General features: G+C 44.0%; 1 protein-coding gene across 1 annotated transcript in view; it reads right to left on the minus strand.

Annotated features, from left to right (window-relative positions):
• Positions 1-17890: 17890 nt before the first annotated feature.
• LOC126095491 (SKI family transcriptional corepressor 2) overlaps positions 17891-22449 on the minus strand; it is a 195166-nt gene continuing 190607 nt past the window's right edge. Inside the window, exon 12 of the mRNA XM_049910280.1 lies at positions 17891-18012. Within this exon, the coding sequence (XP_049766237.1) occupies positions 17891-18012 (122 nt within the window). The remainder of the gene's footprint in view (positions 18013-22449) is intronic.

A 22449-nucleotide genomic window follows, 5' to 3' on the forward strand; every position in this document is an offset into this window, starting at 1 on the left:
CCTCGGGCATGGATGTGTGATGTCCTTAGGTTAGTTAGGTTTAATTAGTTCTAAGTTCTAGGCGACTAATGACCTTAGAAGTTTAGTCGCATAGTGCTCAGAGCCGTTTGACACGCTAACTCCTCCTCGAGACGGCAGCCGTGCTCTTATCAACGTCTGTGGAAAAGAGGCTGCCCTTTATAAAAGTGCGATGACTAAATCATGGACGCGCCACCGGACCGGACTAACCGGACCCTCGCTGATGAACTGGACCCTCCCTCCCGAATGCCACTCGTTGCAGTGGGGCGCATTTCTACCTCCCTGACACACATCAAGGTCTCATTTATCGAATACAGTTGTGTCCATGCCGACTCGTACCACAAACACTATAGCACGTGATGTTTATGGCCTAATGATGAGAAGATCATTCCCGGAACGTGCTGGAAAGCCGGTATCCTTCGGTCGCAAGGTCCTGGGTCCCCATTCCGTGTACCACGTCCTCCTCGGCATGACCGCTCGTGCTACCAGGCATCTAGCTGTTAACAGAAAGTACATGACACACCTCCGCTACGTGGCGTTAACATGACAGATTCGCTGCGTTGTCCCCTGTGGCACACACTGAAACGTCCCCTTACAAAAATTATAAATGACTGTGCTAGTAAACCTCTTACGTTATTTGATTTTCAAACGGCTGAGCAAAACTGAACGTACTCAGAGAGTTACCTCTTTACTTATTCTGATCATCACTAAACTGACACACAATATTTTTTTAGCGCACTGCAATCTGACTTTCAATAATCCCTACAAAAAAATGACCCTGTCTAACAATAACCTATACCTTTCATGAATCGCTTACCTCACAAAAATCTTCGTTACTCGAATTACTGCAATACAGCGAGCGCCAATACTGCCAGCTAAATAAAATATTCTAACTACTGAAGGCACTAACTACTTATAGGCATAGTTAGCAAATGAAAGATTTTGATACAGAACAAACAACGTATTTACCTTAATAATGTTCATATATATATAAAAATTCATGACATCCATCTTTCCAAATTTCCTTTTTCTGGCGGACACACGTCCAGATCTCCGCTTATAGTGACATCTGAAAACTCTGGCATCTCTCTCTCCACATCCACCACTGCTGCCGGCTCGCCTCCAACTGCTCAACGCTACGCGCTGTTCACCTCCAACTGCCCAACATCACACAGGCGAATATTCCAACAATGAGTCCAACCAGCCCCAGATTGCACACAGCACAGTCAGTGATTTTCATACAGAGCGCTACGTGGCGTTACGAACATAAAAACCTAACAGCCTACTTACAACACTTGACACGGACGAACATCGACTGCAGTGTGGATCTTTTGCGGCGGTGTAGCAGCTGATTCGAAAAATGCTTGACTTCCTTCTACATGCGGCTCCCGATGCTACTGCGCCGAAGCAACTTCTGTTCCTAGATAAGACCTACTTAACCACCTACGAAAACAAACGCAGTGAATTGAATAAAAGACCAATTGAATAAAAGACCAATCGATTTCTTACTTTTTTCACGAGGGAGATAAGAGAGTTCTTGATTTTTGGACGATCCTGCAAGATCGTTTTACTTTTGTCTTGCACAATTTGCTATTCCGTCAATATTATGCCAAGTTTTTGGGTAGTCTCTTCTTGGGCCCTCCGTGGCAGCTGATATGTGCTGGGTAAGAAATGATGACTTGTAAGTGAGTTTGTAATACTATGACTTGGACCAGTGTACGGACAAAATGGAACATTCTTCGAGAGGACGTACCCGTAACATGCCTGACGGACATGGGATTCTCGGTGCAACCATCCATATGTCGGCTGCGTGCTGATGCTGTTTTGATTGTTTCGCTAGGAGAGCGTTCTTATTACATTTCTGTTTTGTTGCTGGTGATACTAACTGCACATTGATGTAAATCTTTTATGCAGTTACTCTTCTCACATTGAGAAAAAACGACCGCTCACGACAAGTGGGAATTCCGGGCTTAAGTCCTCGTCCGACACAAATTTTCACTGTCATCATTCCATCATTCTACAGTTGGCGGCTGCCCATTTCCGAAAATGCGAATACATGTCCTGTACGTTTATGATATTTGTAGACTTAGAGAAAGGTTTTTGCAATTAGGACTCGAGTTCTTTATTTAAATTTTGAAGGTATTGGAGATAAAATAAAGGAAGTGAAGGATTATTTACAACTTGTACAGAAATCAGACTGCAGTTACAAGAGTCGAAGGACATCAAAGGCCCGCATCTCGTGGTCGTGCGGTAGCGTTCTCGCTTCCCACGCCCGGGTTCCCGGGTTCGATTCCCGGCGGGGTCAGGGATTTTCTCTGCCTCGTGATGGCTGGGTGTTGTGTGCTGTCCTTAGGTTAGTTAGGTTTAAGTAGTTCTAAGTTCTAGGGGACTGATGACCATAGATGTTAAGTCGTTAAGTCCCATAGCGTTCAGAGCCATTTGACATCAAAGACAAACATCAGTTGAGAAGGTAATACGACAGGGTTAGAGCCTGTCCCTAGTATAATTCAACCTGCACGATAAGTAAGCTGTGAAGCAAACCAAGAAGAAATTTGGAAAGAGAATTAAAGTTAAAGGAAAAAAGAAATAAAAACTTTGAATTTTCCTTATGACATTTTAATTGAGTCAGGGAGGGCAAAGAATTTGGAAGGGCACTTGAACGGAATGGATAGTGTCTTGAAAACAGATTACAAGACGAACGTCAGTCAAAAATAAAACAAGGTAATGGAATGTAATCGAATTAAAGGAGACGATTTCGAGCGAATTAGATTAGGAGATGAGACACTAAAAATAGTAGACAAGTTTTGCTATTTGGGGAGCAAAATAACTTGTAATAGTCGAAGCAAAGAGGATATAAAATGTTGAATGGTACTAGCGAGGAAAGAATTACTGCAAAAGAGGAATTTCTAAACTTGAAATATAAATTTAAGTGTTATGAAATCTTTACCTTTCTCTGCCTCGTGATGACTGGGTGTTGTGTGATGTCCTTAGGTTAGTTAGATTTAAGTAGTTCTAAGATCTAGGGGACTGATGACCATAGATGATAAGTCCCATAGTGCTCAGAGCCATTTGAACCAAGCCAAATCTTTACTGTAGGTATCTGTTTGAAGTATAGCCTTCTATGGAAGCGAAATGTGAACGATAATAGTTCACACAAAAACAGAATACAAGTTTTGGAATGTAGTGCTATACAAGAATGCAGAAGATTAGATGGGAATATCGATTAACAAATAAGGTGGTACTGAGCCGAATTGGGGGAAAAATTGTGGCATAACTCGACTAAAAGAAGGGATTGATTGATTGAATGCATTCTGAAGCATCAATCAATTGTCAATGGAAAGAAATATGTTAATAAAATTTTAGGGGAAGGCGAAGGCTTGAGTACAGTAACCAGGTTCAGATGCATATAGCGTGTGGAAGCCACGCAAAGAAGAAAAGGTTTGCACAGGATAGACTAGCGTGGTAAACCACATCGAAACAGACTTCGGACTGAAAACTCCAACAACAGTAAGACAGAAAAAGAATTCACTGCTATGTTATTGCTACTATTGGTAACCAATTACCTTAAACATATTTCCTGCTGGGTTCTTTTCCGGATTCTTCGTCCGACGTTTGTTGATATGCATTTCCGACATTTCGCCAGCAATAGTGGCTGGGAGTGTCAAAGCTTCATCCTCCATAATTGGTCCCACCAGCAACGAAGGGCGAAGCTTTGAAAATGCCAGCCACTCGTGCTGGTGGAATGTTGCAAATGTCGTCAAACAAACAGCCGAAGAATGGGGGACAGAAGTCAAAATGTAAAATGTCAACAAGTGGCCAAGAAAGCGTTTACAGTTTTCTGCAGTTAGTGTTTGTAAATGATTTTCCAGGATTCCAGGAGAGATGTAGTTCTGAAATTTACAGCAGGACAATTATTGTTACAGTCATCCTTACGTTTGTACATTCTGTGTGAGGTGAACTTCAAGATTTACGCCTGGTAATTTTAAGGGAGAGCTCGAAGGCCTTAAACTAGTTACACTTGAATAAGAAAATATCAAGGCAGATGATGGCTCTGATATCACACAACGTGTCCCTAGTTATTGGACAGAAAATTGTATAGACGGCACAAAATGCAGTACTGATTACAGTGGAATCTCGCCTGTCCAGCCCTCTTTAATACTGATCTCCGTTAGAACTGGACAAAATTTCGTTTAGTGTGATAACTATACAGTACCTGATGTTCCAGACATAATAGCCGCATTAATCTGTGACGAGAACCATTAAATTTAAACTCAGCCAACTAGCATACACAGGTCATGTCAAGATGCCAGTTAACAACTTGACACTCTGTGTAAGGCATGTGGCCGGCCGCTGTGACCGAGCGGTTCTAGGTGCTTCAGTCTGGAACCGCGCGACTGCTACGGTCGCAGGTTCGAATCCTGCCTCGTGCATGGATGTGTCTGCTGTCCTTAGGTTAGTTAGGTTTAAGTAGTTCTAAGTTCTAGGGGACTGATGACCTCAGATGTTAAGTCCCATAGTACTCAGAGCCATTTGAACCATTTTTGTAAGGCATGTGTCAGAACTCCCACTATAATGAAAGCAAGAAGTCAACTAAACGCTATTCTTTGCATTGTGTAAGCACTCAGATATCGATAGTAATAATCTGAGGGCGAAACGTGGGAGCGCGATTCTAAGCATTGTTGAGAGATGAGGTCTGTCTGCGAGAGTGGAAGTAGTAGTGTCGGTCGAGAGCTCGGAGGCAGAAGATGTGTCACGCTGCTCTCACGTCGGTGATGGAAGATCTTACAACACACAAGGCCTGATTTCATTTATATAGCCAGGAAAGATTTAGATGGCGTAACTACGCTTGAAGATGGAATTCAAGGTAAAATTTGCAAGCACAGCGCAAAAGCAATTGCAGGGTTAGGCTCGTGATTGTTAGTCTGAGTTTGCAATGATCCCATGTTTTGCTTGTCAGTTAAAGAACCTTCCTTATTCTCAAAATAATAATAATTATTCTCCACATCTAATTAATAAATAAATTCTGTGGTTATTAAATGTTAATGTAATTATGATATTGAAATAATTTGTTAAACTGGCACTCAGCCATTGACACCTATGTCATTGTCATTATTAATACTTGTTCATGATGATTTCTGAAGTTTTTAAATAGATTTAACTTATGAAATGGCTTCTTACAAGTTATTTAGTAGTTAACATGACCCAAGGAAACTCCTTTTTATTTAATTCATTCTTAGTAACAATTAGCTTTAGCCATTGCTGCTGCATGCTGCTGCGAATTACTGTAAATCACTTGGAAAAAGGCAGTCTTCTGAAGAGGTGAGTGCAAAACGTAGGGTCAAAACAGAGACACTGACACACCACAACATGTCATGTCCTCTAACCCAGTAAATTTCGTTGTACAAGCCATGTTCTGTATCATTTGTAAATTCTTGTTCCAAAACGCAGTCAGATAGCTTAGGTATTCATTGCTACAGGTTCATTAGTTCCTGTAGTTTTTCATATTCAAATACACAGTCAGCTAGCTTATCCAGACAGTTTTAAGTTTTTCATGTGACGATCTGTTGAGGGCTTAAAGGACAGTGAAACTGACACTCATGCAACACGCACACTGTGTTATGCACATTATATTCCGTTAACTGGTATCTCAGGTTGCTTATCGAGTCCATTTTCACAGACGAACGTAGGCAATATTTGTTGTAGGAACGACACATATTGGTTGCATATTTGTTACATTATTTGTACAATACTATGATGCCCCCGTATCTAGTATAAAATGTCATCAAAGAGGAAGAAGGTGGTACAGTGCTCATATGCAAAAAGTTAAAGGTACTGCGTGGGATGAATTATGGAAAATTGTTGAAAAATTTTGATGCTGAAGCATTTACAAGGGTTCCATGATTCTCATACATCGGCGATATTGATGCAAATTAGTGGCTACCAAACGGCAATGACAATGTCCATGATATGATTTCTGATGACAAAATCATCACCATTTGCTGCTCTGTGGAGAATGATGAGGGTGATGATGTCCGCGGCTCGTGGTCTTGCGGTAGCATTCTCGCTTCCCACGCAGGGGGTCCCGGGTTCGATTCCCGGCGGGGTCAGGGATTTTCTCTGCCTCGAGATGACTGGGTGTTGTCATCATTTCATCCTCATTCACTCGCAAGTCGCCGTAGTGGCGTTAAAGAACTTAATGGAGCTGCGGCCGAACCGCCCCGCGAGGTGTCTACCGGCCACCAATGCCATACGCTCATTATTTATAATTATGGTGATGATGGATTAGCTGACGGAATTGGCGTTCAATCTGAAGACATTATGAGACATACAGAGACAACAACGCAGCTAGACAAAATAATAGGTTATTTGATGGAACTCTTGCAAAGAAAATTCAGTTCCTGGGCGAGCATACAAATTTTTAAAGTTATTACTTGGCGCAGACGGCAGGGAGGCAAATACGGCTCATACAGTGTGTCAAAACTAGTATCTGGAGCGCACGCGAAGACTGAAATGCTGCAGAAAGCACAGGACTGTCAGTAAGACATTTACACATAGAGCGGAGCCTTAATTAAGAAGTGCAAACGGCGCAGTATGACAGTACCTAATGCGTCGTTCTGCGTGCCTTTCAGGACGGAGTCATAACTTGTAACCTCCGTACTCAGCCGCTGCACAGCGTCTTTGCCCTGATGGAAGCGAAGGAAAGGAGGTCTGACGATAACAGAAACACCAAAATGGGGACACGTTCACTGACAACTCCAGGAAATGTGAGAAAGCAGCTGCATTGCCGGATGCAATGACCTTCCGTACAGTTTAAATGCGGCCATTTGTGAAGCCTCAGTCTCAACATCTGGTCGTTCCATCTGCGACTCCGACGGAATAACAACCTCGCTAGTTACCTTGAATAGCGAGTCGTGATGTGCTGCCTAAGGCTGACTGAAGATCTCGCCTTCGAGACCACAGCTAGCTGATTATAATGGTACCTAGCCGCAGCAAGGTGCCATTGCTGTTTGGTCACTGCTGTGACTGAACATGATGTGGGCCAGCCAGGGCTTTCTCCTGGTGAAGAGTCACACCGAGTCCTGTCCTGCTGCGCGAGGTATCTCGAGACACATGAATACTGCCTTCCTGGCTGTATGTAATACTGCCTTCCTGGCTGTATGCTCTGATGTTGAACTGGGCCCTGCGCCACTGCCTTCAGGACACGCGCCATTCGTAGTACGCTGTCGGTACCCGCTAAAGTGCGATACCTCTTTGAGTGCGCTGAGCTGTGGTAGGCTTGCGCCTAAAGATTTCTGTCCCGGCCATCTGGATGATATCAATGCTGGATCCTGACCTGCCCATCGGGCGCAGCTGGCGAAGCTGTGAAACACGTATGTATTCAGTAGCAGCGATGGCGAGGCATGACAGAATCTCTGACCAGAGAGTTATTTATCGTTGCTAGTCTGCGCTTGACCGCGCGAGAGTTTAGTTCCGAGTTGGACGCAGTAGTTGTACGTAGCGAGTCGCGAGAGCATGTAGTTCAGTTGCGAGTTGCCTGTCGGAGTCGTGTGTGAGGAGTCGGCGGGCGTCGAAATGGGTCTCTGGTCACGATTCAGGACGAGGTATATTGTTAAATAAGGTAATGAAGCAGCGTTGCGCTCAGCTAATAATGTATGGTAATTGTAATTAATTTGTTCAAGAAATGCCCCAATAATAATTTCGTTTTCAAACCAATCGTTTTTAAGAAAAGAATCATTACAATTGAAACGATATTTCCTATGCTTTTCCTCCCTGAATCAATTTATCAAATTAAATATTGCACAGGGCCTAAGGTCAGCGCAGCTGTCCTTATAAAATTTATCAGGTTCACCTTAACGTTAATTTTGTAGGGACTTAACATTTTTGCACATTTTATTATCATTGAGTTTTATTACTGTGGGAAGCTAACACTTGGCACTAGTTGGAATTCTATTCAATTCTTTTCATTATTCTTATTTTTGTTGGGAGGTTACACATAGCACGATGTCTATTCACATTTAAATACTTATCTTTTATTTTTGCGGGGAAGTTACAGCTGCTCTGTCCTCATTCATTGTCGCACTCCATTTTGTCAATCAGTCCGACTTCCATCGCGCCGGAGAAGATAATCTTTACTGTAAAATCAACGGTAATAAAGAAGATTCCAGACAAAACAGTTTCACTGACGCCTTAAGGCTTGGGGAATGCCTACGTGACTGTGCTGACGTAAACGACATTCGAACGTGACTCAAAAGACTCTTGCTGATTATTGCTATGTATAATATAGTTTTTTCGATATCTCACCAAAATTGATGCCAAAATAACGTGTAATTCGTGTTTTCGTTGAAAATAAGTATATCGCGTGTGTTTATAGCATCAAGTACACTATACTCTCGCTAATCCGGCACTCAGTAGTCCGGCCTCTCAGTAATCCGGCGCAGATCCACAAACACGTGCACAATGAATTATCGGGCGCAACAGTGCTTAGTTAAACAATGCTTTGTATACTGTATTTGAAATTGTAGCTTTCTTTACAGTTCGGAATCATGTCTTCTATAAGGAAACAGGTTACGCTAGACCTCAAGCAGAAACTCGAAATTTTCGCCGGCCGCTGTGGCCGAGCGCTTCTAGGTGCTTCAGTCCGTCCGGAACCGCGATGCTGCTACGGTCGCAAGTTCGAATCCTGCCTCGGGCATGGATGTGTGTGATGTTCTTAGGTTACTTGGGTTTAAGTAGTTCTAAGTCTAGGGGACTGATGACCTCAGAAGTTAAGTCCCAGAGTGCTCAGAGCCATTTTAACCGTTTGAATTTCGAAATTTTAGACAAGTTAAATCGAGTTCTTTGCAGAAATCCATTGCTGCTGAATTCAATGTTGGACGAGCAACTATTTATGACATCAAAAAGAAAGATATTATTCGACAGTACTCAACACAAATGGATAGTGAGTTGGGAAAACGTAGGGTTATGCGGAAGAGTGAGAATGAAGAATTGGACGTAGCTGTATGTAGATGGTCCATACAACAACGCAGTAAAGGAGTTTCAGTCAGTGGCCCGATTATGAAGGAAAAAGCAGCTGCATTTAACAAACAACTTGGCGGCAGTAACTCGTTTGTAGCGAGCGAATGTTGGCTATCAAACTGGAAAAACGACATGGCATTCGGCAGCTGGCAGTCGCCGGGGAAAGTCGCTCGGCTAACGATAAGGATACTGATGAGTTTGTAAGCAAGATACGGAAGATAAGAGAGGAAGAAGATTTAACTGCTGATGCCTTGTATAATGTTGATGAAACAGGACTCTTTTACAAGATGCTTCCTTCAAAAACATTAGCTGCCAAGAACGAGAAGGAAGTTCGTGGTTACAAGCAACAGAAACAGCGCGTAACATTAATGGCTGTTGTAATGCAAATGGGAGTCATAAACTACCACTTGTGGTGATTGGAAAATCCCAACATCCACGTTGTTTTCAACACAATGACATAAATACTCTACCAGTGCAGTATTGCGCTCAGAAGAAAGCGTGGATGGACAGACAAGTATTCTCTCGGTGGTTCCATGAAACATTTGTACCAACAGTCAGAAAAGAACTAAAGAAGAAAAAGTTTCCACTGAAAGTTGTCCTTATGATTGACAATTCTTCCAGTCATCCTTCAGATATTTCTCTAAAGTCCGATGGTATACAAGCACACTTTCTCCCACCCATTGTGGCAGCCCTAATTCAGCCTATGGACCAGGGAATTTTGTAATCAATTAAACGTCATTATCGACATTCACTTCTCGTCACCTTGCTGAACGAAAGTGAAAACGACTCTATCGAGACTATGCTGAAGGCGCAGAAAGAAATTAAAATACGTGATGTTGTTTTCCAAGCAGTCGAAGCATGGGTTACAGTGGAGAGCGCTACCACAATGAAGAGCTAGAGAAAATTGCGGCCAGCCATTGATATCGAGTTGGATCCAGTAGTGAGTGACAACGATGAGCCAGTCAATTCGGAATTATCAATTACTTTGTACACTGACATGTTCCAAAACCTTCCAGGAGGAGATGATGAAGATGTTACTAAGTGGCTGAATGAAGAAAACTGTGATACGGACCAAACTTCACCTGATGAAGAAATAATCAAAAGCGTGAAAGAAAGTAATGATGGAAGTGATGAAGAAGAGGACACAGGAGGAGAGAGCATGAACGTTTCTCACACTGCTGGTGCTGAAGCTGCCGAGGTCTTCATGGAGTACATTATGCAACAACCAGATACATGCAGTACCGATGTAATGTTTGTAAGGCGGTTGCGTGATAAAGCATGCCACCGTCACATATCATCATTGCGAGGGTTAAAAATTAGGGACATGTTTCATAGTGAGTGATACGACTGTATAATTATGTACAGTATTCACTCAAGGACTAAATTCTCTTTTGAAAATTAATGTATTTTTGTAATTAATAAAGTATATGCTCTATGTTTTAAAATTGTATCCTTCGGTTTTATAAAGTACAGAATACAATCTCTTCCACGTTTTCAAAATATATAAACAAAATACACGAATAAAATAAATTTTGGACACTCAATAATCCGGCACTTCCGCTAATCCGGCACCCATATCTGCCAGGAATGGCCGGATTAGCGAGAGTCTGTCTAGTGTAATGTCAGAATATTTTCTTCTGACTTTCCGGACTGCCCGCATTTTTTATTATCTAGAAGACCTTAAGTTCCACCTAGTCCGGATAAATGACGTTCCACTGTACTTTTAGATAAGGAACTCATAGTTGACTACAAATATTTAGATATTTCTTGGTATAGTTACAGATTACGGCTGCTAATTCAGTTTATACTAGTTATTCAAAGAAGAGGTCACTAGTTACACTGCATGCATTACAACATAAACCAGTGACAGAAATGAACTCTGGGTGTGATATCATTTGGTTTCATTGCTTGCATGCGGTGTTGACGATCGGGGTGTAATTTCTGCTCAGCAGTACTATATAATTTGAGTTGTGCGTTTCACTGGAAATTTTTCTGATGCTTAATGGTTTGTGCATCATCATTTCAAACTCTAACGTGCGAGTAATTCTTTTCCCAGCTCTCTGGGTCGTGAAACGGACGTTTCTACCGATGACGACAAATTTCTTACTAGTGGGATGGCCACTGTTGAAAAAATTTCTCTGCGCATTCGTTCTGTGTTCCCGGCACTGCATAGGTTGAAAGAACATCCACAAATTCCTATGAAGATTAATTCTTCCTCTTCGACAAGCCGACATGAGCTGTTTAACAGTGTTAAACAGCACCGAGCACAGTTGACAGCCGATTGCGTATTCAGTACTAAGATAATGACGCATTGATAATGATCAATGTCAAAATGTGTGATTTATTTAATTTAAAAAAAAGACAACAATTTGGGAAAATCATGATCCTATTATCAACTTCTGAACAAGGAAAACAACTCCTTATTTCACATTATTTCTCGTACAGACACTAACGTACTGAATTTTTTTTATTGATTTAAGCCCACTAAGGAGCGCTTATGACTAGTTCTTCTTCGATGCTCTCTTCCGTTCCCAATATCTCTTGAGACCTGCTAATAATTTCTCCTGTGAAAGGGGCTGCCGACGTTTAGGGACTCTAGGTGGTGGGGTCCAAGACTCTGCCACAACACGAAATCTTCTTCCTCAAGATCAGAGATCCGAGCCGAATCCAAGTCCTTTAGTACTTACTTAAGCCACAGGCTTCCAGTCTTGCAGCTTTTAACAAATGAGAAGATCTTCTTGGTAAGCCTATTGTTGTTCATTCGTTGTAGGTGCCCTTAGAACTTGAGCCTCTTACGTCACATACTGGTGTTGGCTGATTCTGTCTATGTTATTCATGTAGTGCACGTATCATGAAAATATTATGCCATTACGCAAAGTGAAAATTTGCAAGCTGCAAAATTGCGTTTTCAAACACACAAAAGACTCTCCATTTTACGTGTAACTTGGTACAGCAATAGAAATTACTGTTGGCACTTAACAGTGTGACCAAAATCTGTTCACTGACTAACGAAAATTTACTGTCAATCACCTATCACAGATTGCGATACAATTCCGTACACATCAGTGGCAACCAGCGATACTGCTCTCGACTCAGAGATTATTGAATGTTTCCATGTCTATGTTATAGCAATACCTAAAAACATTGTTACTCCTATATTACAATGTCTTGAATCTATTGAGATTTGACAAAATGTTATAATATTCACTGGTATCTCGAATGTTCGTAAACCTTGGTGACTAAGTAAATCACTATGATTAACTCCCGACAAAAGAGCTCCCAAACTGCACTCACTGCATGCATTACGAATTGTAAAGTGGAAACGTAAAATGCATTTTACTGTTAAAGGAAATTAGGTACGGTGGCCTCTTTTCCTAAGAACGTCGCTAAATTGGCCCTAGAGTAGTCCACTGGCCATGTCAGATTTTTCTTTTAACACTTTTGAGTCGTTCTCAACTGAAAGGGCAAAATATTTATATTTCCTCTGAATTCTTTAAAAAAGAATCTTGGCCTTCTAAATTCAAAATATTCAAGCCGCCTTTGTTTTTACGGGTTCTCAATAGATGCAAAGCATTTTAATGTATGAGTAAGAATATTTTTAGGTATCTGTGTAATATAAACACGGAGACGACCAGAGGTCTTTGAGTCAATAGTTTCTCGTTAACTGGCACAGATATGTACGAATAGGGTGTTACAACCGTTGATAGGCGATTTGCAGTGGATTTTCGTTAGCCACTTCGCAGAGTTTGGTAAGATAATTAAGTGCCACCAGTAATTCTGATTGTTACACCACGTTATATGTGGAATGGATTCTATACGACTGACAATGAAGTTTTGTCGCTTGGAAATTTTTGTCTGTCCTTAATGGCACGATAATTTTAAGGTACCTGTACTACATGGGAAAGATACAGGGGTTGGTCAAAAATTTGGAAACACTGCGAGAAATGCAAGCTTGAACATAAATACAGATGATAGCCAAGCCTATATGTGGCATTGCTGTGTTTGACCACGAACGGGACCTGTCCAATGCCTTCAATACGTTGCAAGTGTCAGTCATGCCCAGGACGGTATTCTGTGTAGTTTTAAGAGACGTATGTTGGAGCTAAGCGAATTGGAACATGGGCAAATTGATGGTGCTCGATAGCGAAGATTTATACCGCATACAGAAGAAGTGGAAAAATATCATCTGATCAGTTACAACACGATTGAAAGTGTGTGTTGAGGTCGTTGACGTGGACAGTGAAGAAAAAAAAAAAGAGGACGATAGTTGCAAAAGTCACTACAGAACTGAATGTCGCACTCGCGATACCTGTCAGCACCAAAACAACAGGAGGAGAACACCCTTTCAAGGAATAACAGGACGACTAGGAATTACAAAACCACTCACCAATGATGCAAATGCACTTAACAGGAAAACGTGGTGCTGCGGCCGTAAAACCTGGACTATAGAGCAGAGAAAATATCTCATCTTTCGGACGAGTCTCGTTTCACACTGATTACAACTTCTGTTTGTGTCCCAGCAGTGTGGTATTCCATAGATTCCATGGTTACTCTGCAAGGTCTGGTTATTACTGAGTATTATGTGACCGTTTTGGAGGATCTGGTCCATCCCATGGTAGAATGTTTGTTCCCAAATGGTGATGCCGTGTTCCAAGGCGACAGGGCCTCTATTCACACAGCCAGCACCTTCAAGGACTACACTATTGGACATTATAATTGCTACACCACGAATATGACGTGCTCCAGACGTGAAATTTAAACGACGGGAAGATGTTGTGATATGCAAATGATTAGCATTTCAGAGCATTCACACAAGTTTGGCGCCGGTGGCGACACCTACAACGTGCTGACATGAGGAAAGTTTCCAACCGATTTCTCATACACAAACAGCAGTTGACCGGCGTTGCCTGCTGAAACGTTGTTGTGATGCCTTGTGTAAGGAGGAGAAATGCGTACCATCACGTTTCTGACTTTGATAAAGGTCGGATTGCAGCCTATCGCGATTGCGGTTTATTGTATCGCAACATTGCTGCTCGCGTTGGTCGAGATACAATGACTGTTAGCAGAATATGAAATCGGTGGGTTCAAGAAGGTAATACGGAACCCCGTGCTGGATCCCAACGGCCTCGTATCACTAGGAATCGAGATGACAGGCATCTTATCCGCATGGCTGTAATGGATCGTGCAGCCACGTCTCGATCCCTGAGTCAACAGATGGGGACGTTTGCAAGACAACAACCATCTGCGCGAACAGCAGCATGGACTATCAGCTCGGAGACCATGGTTGCGGTTACCCTTGACGCTGCATCACATATAGGAGCGCCTGCGTTGGTGTACTCAACGACGAATCTGGGTGCACGAATGGAAAAACGTTATTTTTTCGGATGAATACAGGTTCTGTTTACAGCATCATGATGGTCGCATACGTGTTTGCGACATCGCGGTTAACGCACATTGGAAGCGTGTATTCGTCATCGCCACACTGGCATATCACCCGGCCTGATGGTATGAGGTGCCATTGGTTACACGTCTCGGTCACCTCTTGTTCGCATTGACGGCACTTTGAACAGTGGACGTTACATTTCAGATCTGTTACGACCCGTGGCTCTACCCTCCATTCGATCCCTGCGAAACCCTACGTTTCAGTAGGATAATGCACGACCGCATGTTGCAGGTCCTGTACGGGCCTTTCTGGATACAGAAAATCTTTGATTGCTGCCCTGGCCACTACATTCTCCAGATCTCTCACCAACTGAAAACGTCTGGTTAATGGTGGCCTAGCAACTGGCTTGCCACAGTACGCCTGTCACTACTCTTGATGAAATGTGGTATCGTGTTGAAGCTGCATGGGCAGCTGTACCTGTACACGCCATCCAAGCTCTGTTAGACTCAATGGTCATAGTGCATTTCTGTGAGCACGAGGACGAATTGTCACATCTCCTATGGCTACCACAGTCACCAATATTATTGAGTCTTTGTGGTCCACGTTGGTGAGATTGTGCGTGATCGCTATCCGTCTTCTTCATTGTTACCTGAACTTGCTACTATGTTGCAGGAATTACGGTGTAATGTGCCCTCGAAAACACCATATTAGGCATGACAGTGTGTTGTGCTACTGGTGCTTCCATATTTTTGAGAACCCCACGTAGTTAGATATGAGATACATCTATTTTAGTATGTAAAATAACGAGCTATGTTTGCCTTGCTTACAGAACTTGATAATTGGATCATGACTTCCCAAAACATGTTGCCTTCGTACATAAAAGGAATCACAAAACTACAGAACTGTTGCGCCATAATATCCGTTCTAACATCACCACAACAGATAATAGATGTTTTTTTTTCAAGGCAATGCTATCAACGACGATACGTCATTCTGCATGTAAAGAAAACACTAACAGTAGAAACACAAGCAGTTTACAAAATAGCGACTGTGTATTTCTTCAAGGTAGAACCATCAATGACGATGCGTCATTTTTGATGTAAGGGAAATACTAGCACAATTTTGAACATTACTGTCTTGCAGCAACCGTATTTTCAACGCAAAAACGAGGCAGCCAACCGGTTACAAATTTTTTTTAAAACATTAACCTAGGTTTCGACCCCTCTAAGGATGTCTTCATCAGAACGAAATTTTAACAACGGTAAAGTTACAGTGCGAGAGGGCAGTAACCAAAGCTTCGAGGAGACATACTAAAGTCAAAAATTAAAAATGTTCCAGCCTTTGGTACGTATACCTTGCAATGAACCACATCATTTTCAATTTTTGACTTGAGTATGTCTGCTCGAAGCTTTGGCTACTGCCCTCACGCATTGTAACTTTACCGTTGTTAAAATTTCGTTCTAAGAAGGCACCTTTGGAGGTGTCGAAACCTAGTTCAATGTATTAAAAAAATTATTTGTAACCGTTTGGCTGTATCATTTCTCCGTTGGAGAGAGACACAGTTTACAGAAACCTGTCTCACTTGTATTATTCATTGAAGATCTCGTAACACTTGAAATATTCATTTCCGACCATTAGATCACTCATTACAAAATGAGTTTAGAAACCTGTCTGCCGCGCGGGATTAGCCGAGCGGTCTGGGCGCTGCAGTCATAGACTGTGCGGCTGATCCCGGCGGAGGTTCGAATCCTCCCTCGGGCATGGGTGTGTGTTTGTCCTTAGGATAATTTAGGTTAAGTAATATGCAAGCTTAGGGACTGATGACCTTAGCAGTTAAGTCCCATAAGATTTCACACACATTTGAACATTTGAAACCTGTCTGCATAATTTGACACCAAAATTTTGTTACATATCATAGAGATGGTTGCAAATCTTACTTACTTGTTGTCGGCAGCCACGCTTCTCCACTTACCTGCAGATGTTCTCGAAGCGTCCAGAATGCTGTAAAGACACATTTCAGCTGTAAATCACAGTGGTTGAGGAAACAGTTCTATGTAAGCGTTGTAGAATAAAAGAAAACTGTTTAAACGCATAAATAACAACCCATTTAATATCGTACAACATAACGCGAAGCGTTCAACATTACAGTGCGTGCTAATGTATGCGGAAGTCTATTGCTAACTGTACATAGTATTAGACGGTAAGCGACATGCAGCCTTTCATCGAGTTACGCCGCTTGCGTGATCATATACATGTACATTCTTAAATGTGTAAATGTAACAAGAACATAAATTTCAGTTTTCAGGACCAAGACAGTACAACACTGAGGACCAGTGATGTCATTTGGACACAAAATCACTTCTTCAGTTTTCATAGGTATACCGTCCACTCTAGCACGGTATTTGGACTGTGCACCACACAAGCTGTGACGACTTTTTGAGACAACTCGTCGTACGACAGTGGCTGCCTACAGTCAACGTGAAATCTAACACTTTGAGTATCCATGACAGTAACAGGAGACAGAAATGGAGAAGTTGGGTGCTTGTGCACTACAATAGCTTCAACGGGATTGTATCTGCTCTACAGTGAAAGTCTATTTTAAACATTAGTCATTAATCAATGGGCTACTACTGTTTCACGTCGAGGTATACGTTTCAGTTTCGAAGCATCAGCACTTTCAGCGGGCAAAAGCAAAATATTGTTAAAAATTTATAAGTAAACATCTCTGTGGTGTTCACTAAGAGCATGTTGTACGTTATGTCCGAAATTACACAAGTATTTAGTTACTGGACCTGGACACAGTTCACCCTCACTCTTGTTTTAAGAGCACTGCTGTGATAGAATATTTCGTCCGTAAAAAGTGTGAGACTCTTCTGTTTTCTGAGTAGTAATGCACAACTACTATAATCAGAGATTGTGAAGTAGACGTTGGGAGAAATATGCTAAAGGTCTTAGTCACACTGCTGCGAGTTTCTCTGTGCATGGGTTTCTGTAGACAAAGTTACTCGAAATCGAAGTCCACTGCATACAATATTTGTGCCACGAGTGCTTTATCGATTCAAATGCAAGAAAGAGGCTGCTTCCCTACTCTTTGGAGAATACACACAGTCTGGGACATAGTTCTGCTCTCCATAACGCTTCACAACTTTTTAAAGTATCACGACTCTTCTCTAACTTGTAACTATTTATAGGTCATTAGGTCTGTGCCACACGATCGGAAAATGTAGAACACTCGCTTCCACAGCGATCACGTAGAAAGGCGTACGCATGGAAAGCCGGTGCTACGAATCGTCGATGCTGCGCTGTCGAAGTCAATCGGCGGCCGTCGACTGCGCGCTGTGACGTCTCCCTGGAGACGCACGGAAGTAGTGGAGCGGAGCAGCGCGCCTCTTGCAGCTGACGTCACGCCGGAGGACTGGGAGGAGTCGCGGGCCGGCGCTGGGTGGGGGCGTGCGGGAGGCGGCGGGGCGCGCCCTATGGCGCCAGCTTGGCGTCGGGCGAGTGGGTGGGCAGCACGCCGCCGCTGTACAGCTGGTGGCACGCCGAGCAGTCCAGCGCCATCTTGGAGGACAGGTGCTGCAGCGCCGTGTGCGCCTCTGTAGACAGCGAAGGCGTCGGGTATAGGTCGGCAGCGGATTCGCAGAACATATTACTAAAGGCTTATGTACACTGGCTCGCAAAAAATGTGAAGTTGCCAAAAGACACGGTCGGATGTGAATGTAATTTCGCACAGCGTTGCTTGAGGCTTTCCCGACAGACATGTTGTATACATGGTTCTCGGACGAGACGTCGGATGTCATAGTGAAAACTTCACAATATTTCATCAGCGCAACTGGCCGACATCATCAGATGCGACGAACACACTGCTAAGGCAGGACCAGAACCCCCTATTTATGCCAGTCTCAGGCATGAAGTGCGCATGCGTGGAGGCGCCAAATTCGATGGCCAAAAGCGATGATATCAACCGATAGCTGGATGGACATCTACGCCACCTTCAGGATGAAGAACCAAAGACTTCGGCGCACGCTTATTTTTTTTTTGTATATGGTGTTTAGTGTGGACTGAAGAGATCATCCTTGATGACTTATTCTTCTAGGATGGGATGTAAGGATAAAAGGAAAACACTTTATCTATTACACATTCAGTTAGGCTTGGGCACTCAATGGGTCCTTTAGCCTGCTGTCTTTGGTGATGTCTATCTTCTGTGGAGGGTGAAATGTGTGACTGCTTCCTCGTGTTATGACAGATTGCCCATGGGGGGGGGGGGGGGGTGAAACGTTATTGACTTCGGTACTCGATACTTGTGCCATCTTGCAGGGCTTACCGTTCCTACCGATTCTAACTGTCGAACTTCGTCCCTAAGGGCATCGATCTTGTCAAAGACTCGTAGGGCCTTGTCATGGACCTTCCCTTGTAAAGTGGTCTCGTGGAGTGCGGTGCGGATGTCGACGTTTCTTGTCCTCCACGGAGCTCCTGTGATCCATCGATAGCAAATGTTTTGCAGCGTTTGGAGTTTGTTGTAGTTGGATACGCACGTAGTTCCCCACGAAGTGGAGCCATACAACATTGTGGGTTCCACCGTTGCCTTATACAATTGGACTTTAGTCTTAGGGTTGAGATCCTTACTCTTCAGGAACGGAATCAATGACCTGGCCATCTTCTGGGCTGCCGTCTTCTTGTCGTCAATATGCTGCGTAAAGAGTAATTTTTTGTCAAGGTAGACACCGAGATACTTCACTCCCGGCGACCATGGGATAAATTGGTCAGCTATTTGGAGTCTGTCGTTCAGAACTGGTTTCCTCCGTGTGAACAGAACGGCTGCCGTCTTCGTCGGGTTGATCGTTATCTTATTTTGCAGCGCCCAGCGTTCCATTACAGCAAGTTGCCGTTGCATCCTAGCGATTAGCCGGTCCAAGTGTCGTCCAGTTGTCAGAAAGGCCGTATCGTCCGCATAAAAACTCGCCGTAACAAGGGGGACTGTTGGAATGTCATTTATATATAAGTTGAAAAGCAGAGGCGAAATAACAGAGCCCTGCGGAATTCCTGCGGAGATCAGTTTCATTTCAGAGTTTTTATCGTCGACTCGGACATACAGTTTCCTGTCGTGCAGAAAGCTGTCTATGAGTCTAATGTAACAATCCGCAATAGGGGTAGTGCGATGCAGTTTGACGATAAGGTTGGGCCGCCACACCTTATCGTAAGCTTTTTCGATGTCAAGGAAGACACCAATCGTGAAGTACTGCTTGTTGTATCCTTCTTCTATCCGTTCGGTGATCCGTAGAAGTTGAAGTTCGGCAGATAACTTGTCTTTGAAACCGAATTGTTCGGGTCGTATAACATAATGCGCTGTAAGCGTGTCATGGAGCCTCTTCAACAGCACTCTCTCGAGCACCTTGCCAAGGGTCGGCAAGAGGCTAATTGGCCGGTAACTGTTGGGTTCTGCTGGGTCTTTACCTGGCTTGGGTATTGGAACTACTCGAGCCGTCTTCCACACCTGCAGAAGACAGCTGTTGAGAATTCGGGTAAGGAGCACAGTTGGTTTCCTGGGCAACTGTTTCAAATCGGTGTTGCTTATGGAATCGTTGCCCGGCGCATTATTCCGAGTCTTCCGGATAATTTTACGGATCTCTGCTGGTGTGATGAGTTGTGGGCGGCTCTGCAAAGGCGCAGTACGAAAAGCAGTCCATTCTGCTGTAACGACGGTTTCCTGTTCTTGCAGACGGACGTCGTTCACGGGGGTCGCTGGTGTAGACATCTGTTCTTGGTAAGTCCTAGCATACAGCTCCGCCTGGGCGAGTTCGTCATAGAGGAGACCATCTGGTCCTCTGATGGCTCGTTTAGGTGGCCACTGGTGTCGTATGTTCTTGACTACCAGCCATTCGTTCTTGGTTCGAAGTAAGAATTCATCCATCTTATCTTCCCAGACCTGCGGTCGCCACTCGGCCACTCTCCTGTGCAGTTCTCGTGTTAAGACGTGTGTTTCTCGTCGATCGGTCGGGTTTCTATAGCGGAGCCAACATCGCCTGCTCCTGTTTCTCTGGGTCTTCAGTTCTTGGAGTAGAGGCGGGAACTCTTCGAAAGCTACTACAGGGTAGACCGTGGGAGTAGTTGCCCTCCGATTGGCTATCATTATCTTCTGCGTCAAAGTTTGTACCGCGATATCGATGGCTTCCGGTGTTGAAACGTCCTGCGTCGGGCAGATATTGTTGTCAAGATGTGTCCGAAATTGACCCCAGTTCAGAGTTTGTGAGGTTGGGGGCGGAACGTTGGCCGTTGCGTTTTCCACTGCTGATAACAGGTCGGTGGTCAGACGAAAGATCGCCTACGGTGCGGAGCTGGAGGTTCGTTTCAATGCTTTTGATGACAGCAATATCTAGGACGTCTGCTTCTTGCCGATCGACGTAAGGAATCCGTGTAGGCTCTCGTGGGCCATGGACTGTGATACCCAGTTCTTCTTCCATGCCAATCAGAGTTCGTCCACGAGGGTTCGTACGCCGGGAATTCCACGCGACGTGCTTGCTGTTAAGGTCACCTCCTAGGAAGATTTTGTCAAAATTGGTGAAGATACTCCGTCATAGGGGTTGGACGTGTGTTGTCCTCCGCTCTGCATTCGCGTAGCGCTCGTCGTGGTCCTGTCCTCATTGTGTTGCCTTTCAGAATCCGTTGTCGTTACAGGGGTCGTCGCCGTTGTATCCGTCCTGTGGAGAGCGGCCGCCTGGACGGCCGGCGGGGCAGACCCCACCGACCGGCCAGCGGCCGGCCCCGGCGCGACCCAGCCGGTTGACTCGGTCGCGCGCGTTCCGTTGTCCGCGCTCGTCGGCATCGCGCGCTCAACTGTTGCTGGCGAATCGTTATCCGTCGTATGACCAATAGTACTGCTCTCTGCTCGAAGCGACTTCAATATGGCCAGTGCTGGATCCCAAGCTGTACTGAGCTGAAAGCCCGTGTCTCTGTTTACAAGATTCGTCGAGCTACATATTTCCACTGCTTCCTTAATAACGCTGTCCCAGTACGAACTCGTCGATGCGAGAATTTTGATCTGCTGATAATTTATAGAATGGCCCGTACTGAAAGTGTGAGCATCATATCCGTAACTCACAAGACTTTATTCGTCGGCTCAAGAACTTACGACTCGCACCATCAGATATACTCGTAAGATTTGACGTAGTCTCACTTTTTACTCGAGTACCATTGCAGGAATCGTTGTCGCTAATTAGCGAGACGCTGGATGGGGAAGTTTTAGACTTTTTCCAACATGTGCTCACCTCGACGTACTTTTTATTTAATTGGCAATACTTTGAACAGACTGACGGCGTCGCAATGGGTAGTCCCCTGTCACCCATTGTGGCTAATATTTTCATGGAAGACTTCGAGGAGAGAGCACTCCAGACGTCGGATTTGAAACCTACGTGTTTTTGGCGATATGTGGACGACACTTTTGATATGTGGCCTCACGGCATTGCATCGCTGAATGTATTTCTTGAGCATCTTAACTCGCTTCATCCCAACATCAAGTTCACTATGGAGATGGAGGAAAACGGCGAACTTCCATTCCTGGGCGTGTTGGTACGGAGAAAAGAAGATGGCACATTAGGTCACGCAGTGTACTGTAAACCAACACACACGGACTTTTATTTACAGGCCACCAGCTGTCACCATCCTTCGCAACGAAGTGGCGTACTGAGGCCGTTGGTTCACAGAGCACGAGCCATATCAGACTCAGACAGCTTATCCAATGAGCTACTCCATCTGCGTACCACTTTCCAACAAAATGGATACTCCGATCGGGAGATTCGCCGTGCCTTACACCCAAAGCAGGTTACCCAACGTGAGGAATTGGAAGAAGGCGAAGAACAAAGGGGAATGGTCATCTTGCTATACATCGGCGGCGTCTCTTCAAAAATAGGAAGATTATTGAAGAGGCATAAAGTTAAATGTGTCTTTCGTCCGCCGGCAAAACTCAGAGCTCTGTTGGGCTCATCTAAGGACAGCCTTGGCCTGAGAAGACCCGGAGTTTACGAGATTCCTTGTAG

This window comes from Schistocerca cancellata, chromosome 8 (genome assembly GCF_023864275.1).
Source record: "Schistocerca cancellata isolate TAMUIC-IGC-003103 chromosome 8, iqSchCanc2.1, whole genome shotgun sequence".
Taxonomy (NCBI): domain Eukaryota; kingdom Metazoa; phylum Arthropoda; class Insecta; order Orthoptera; family Acrididae; genus Schistocerca; species Schistocerca cancellata.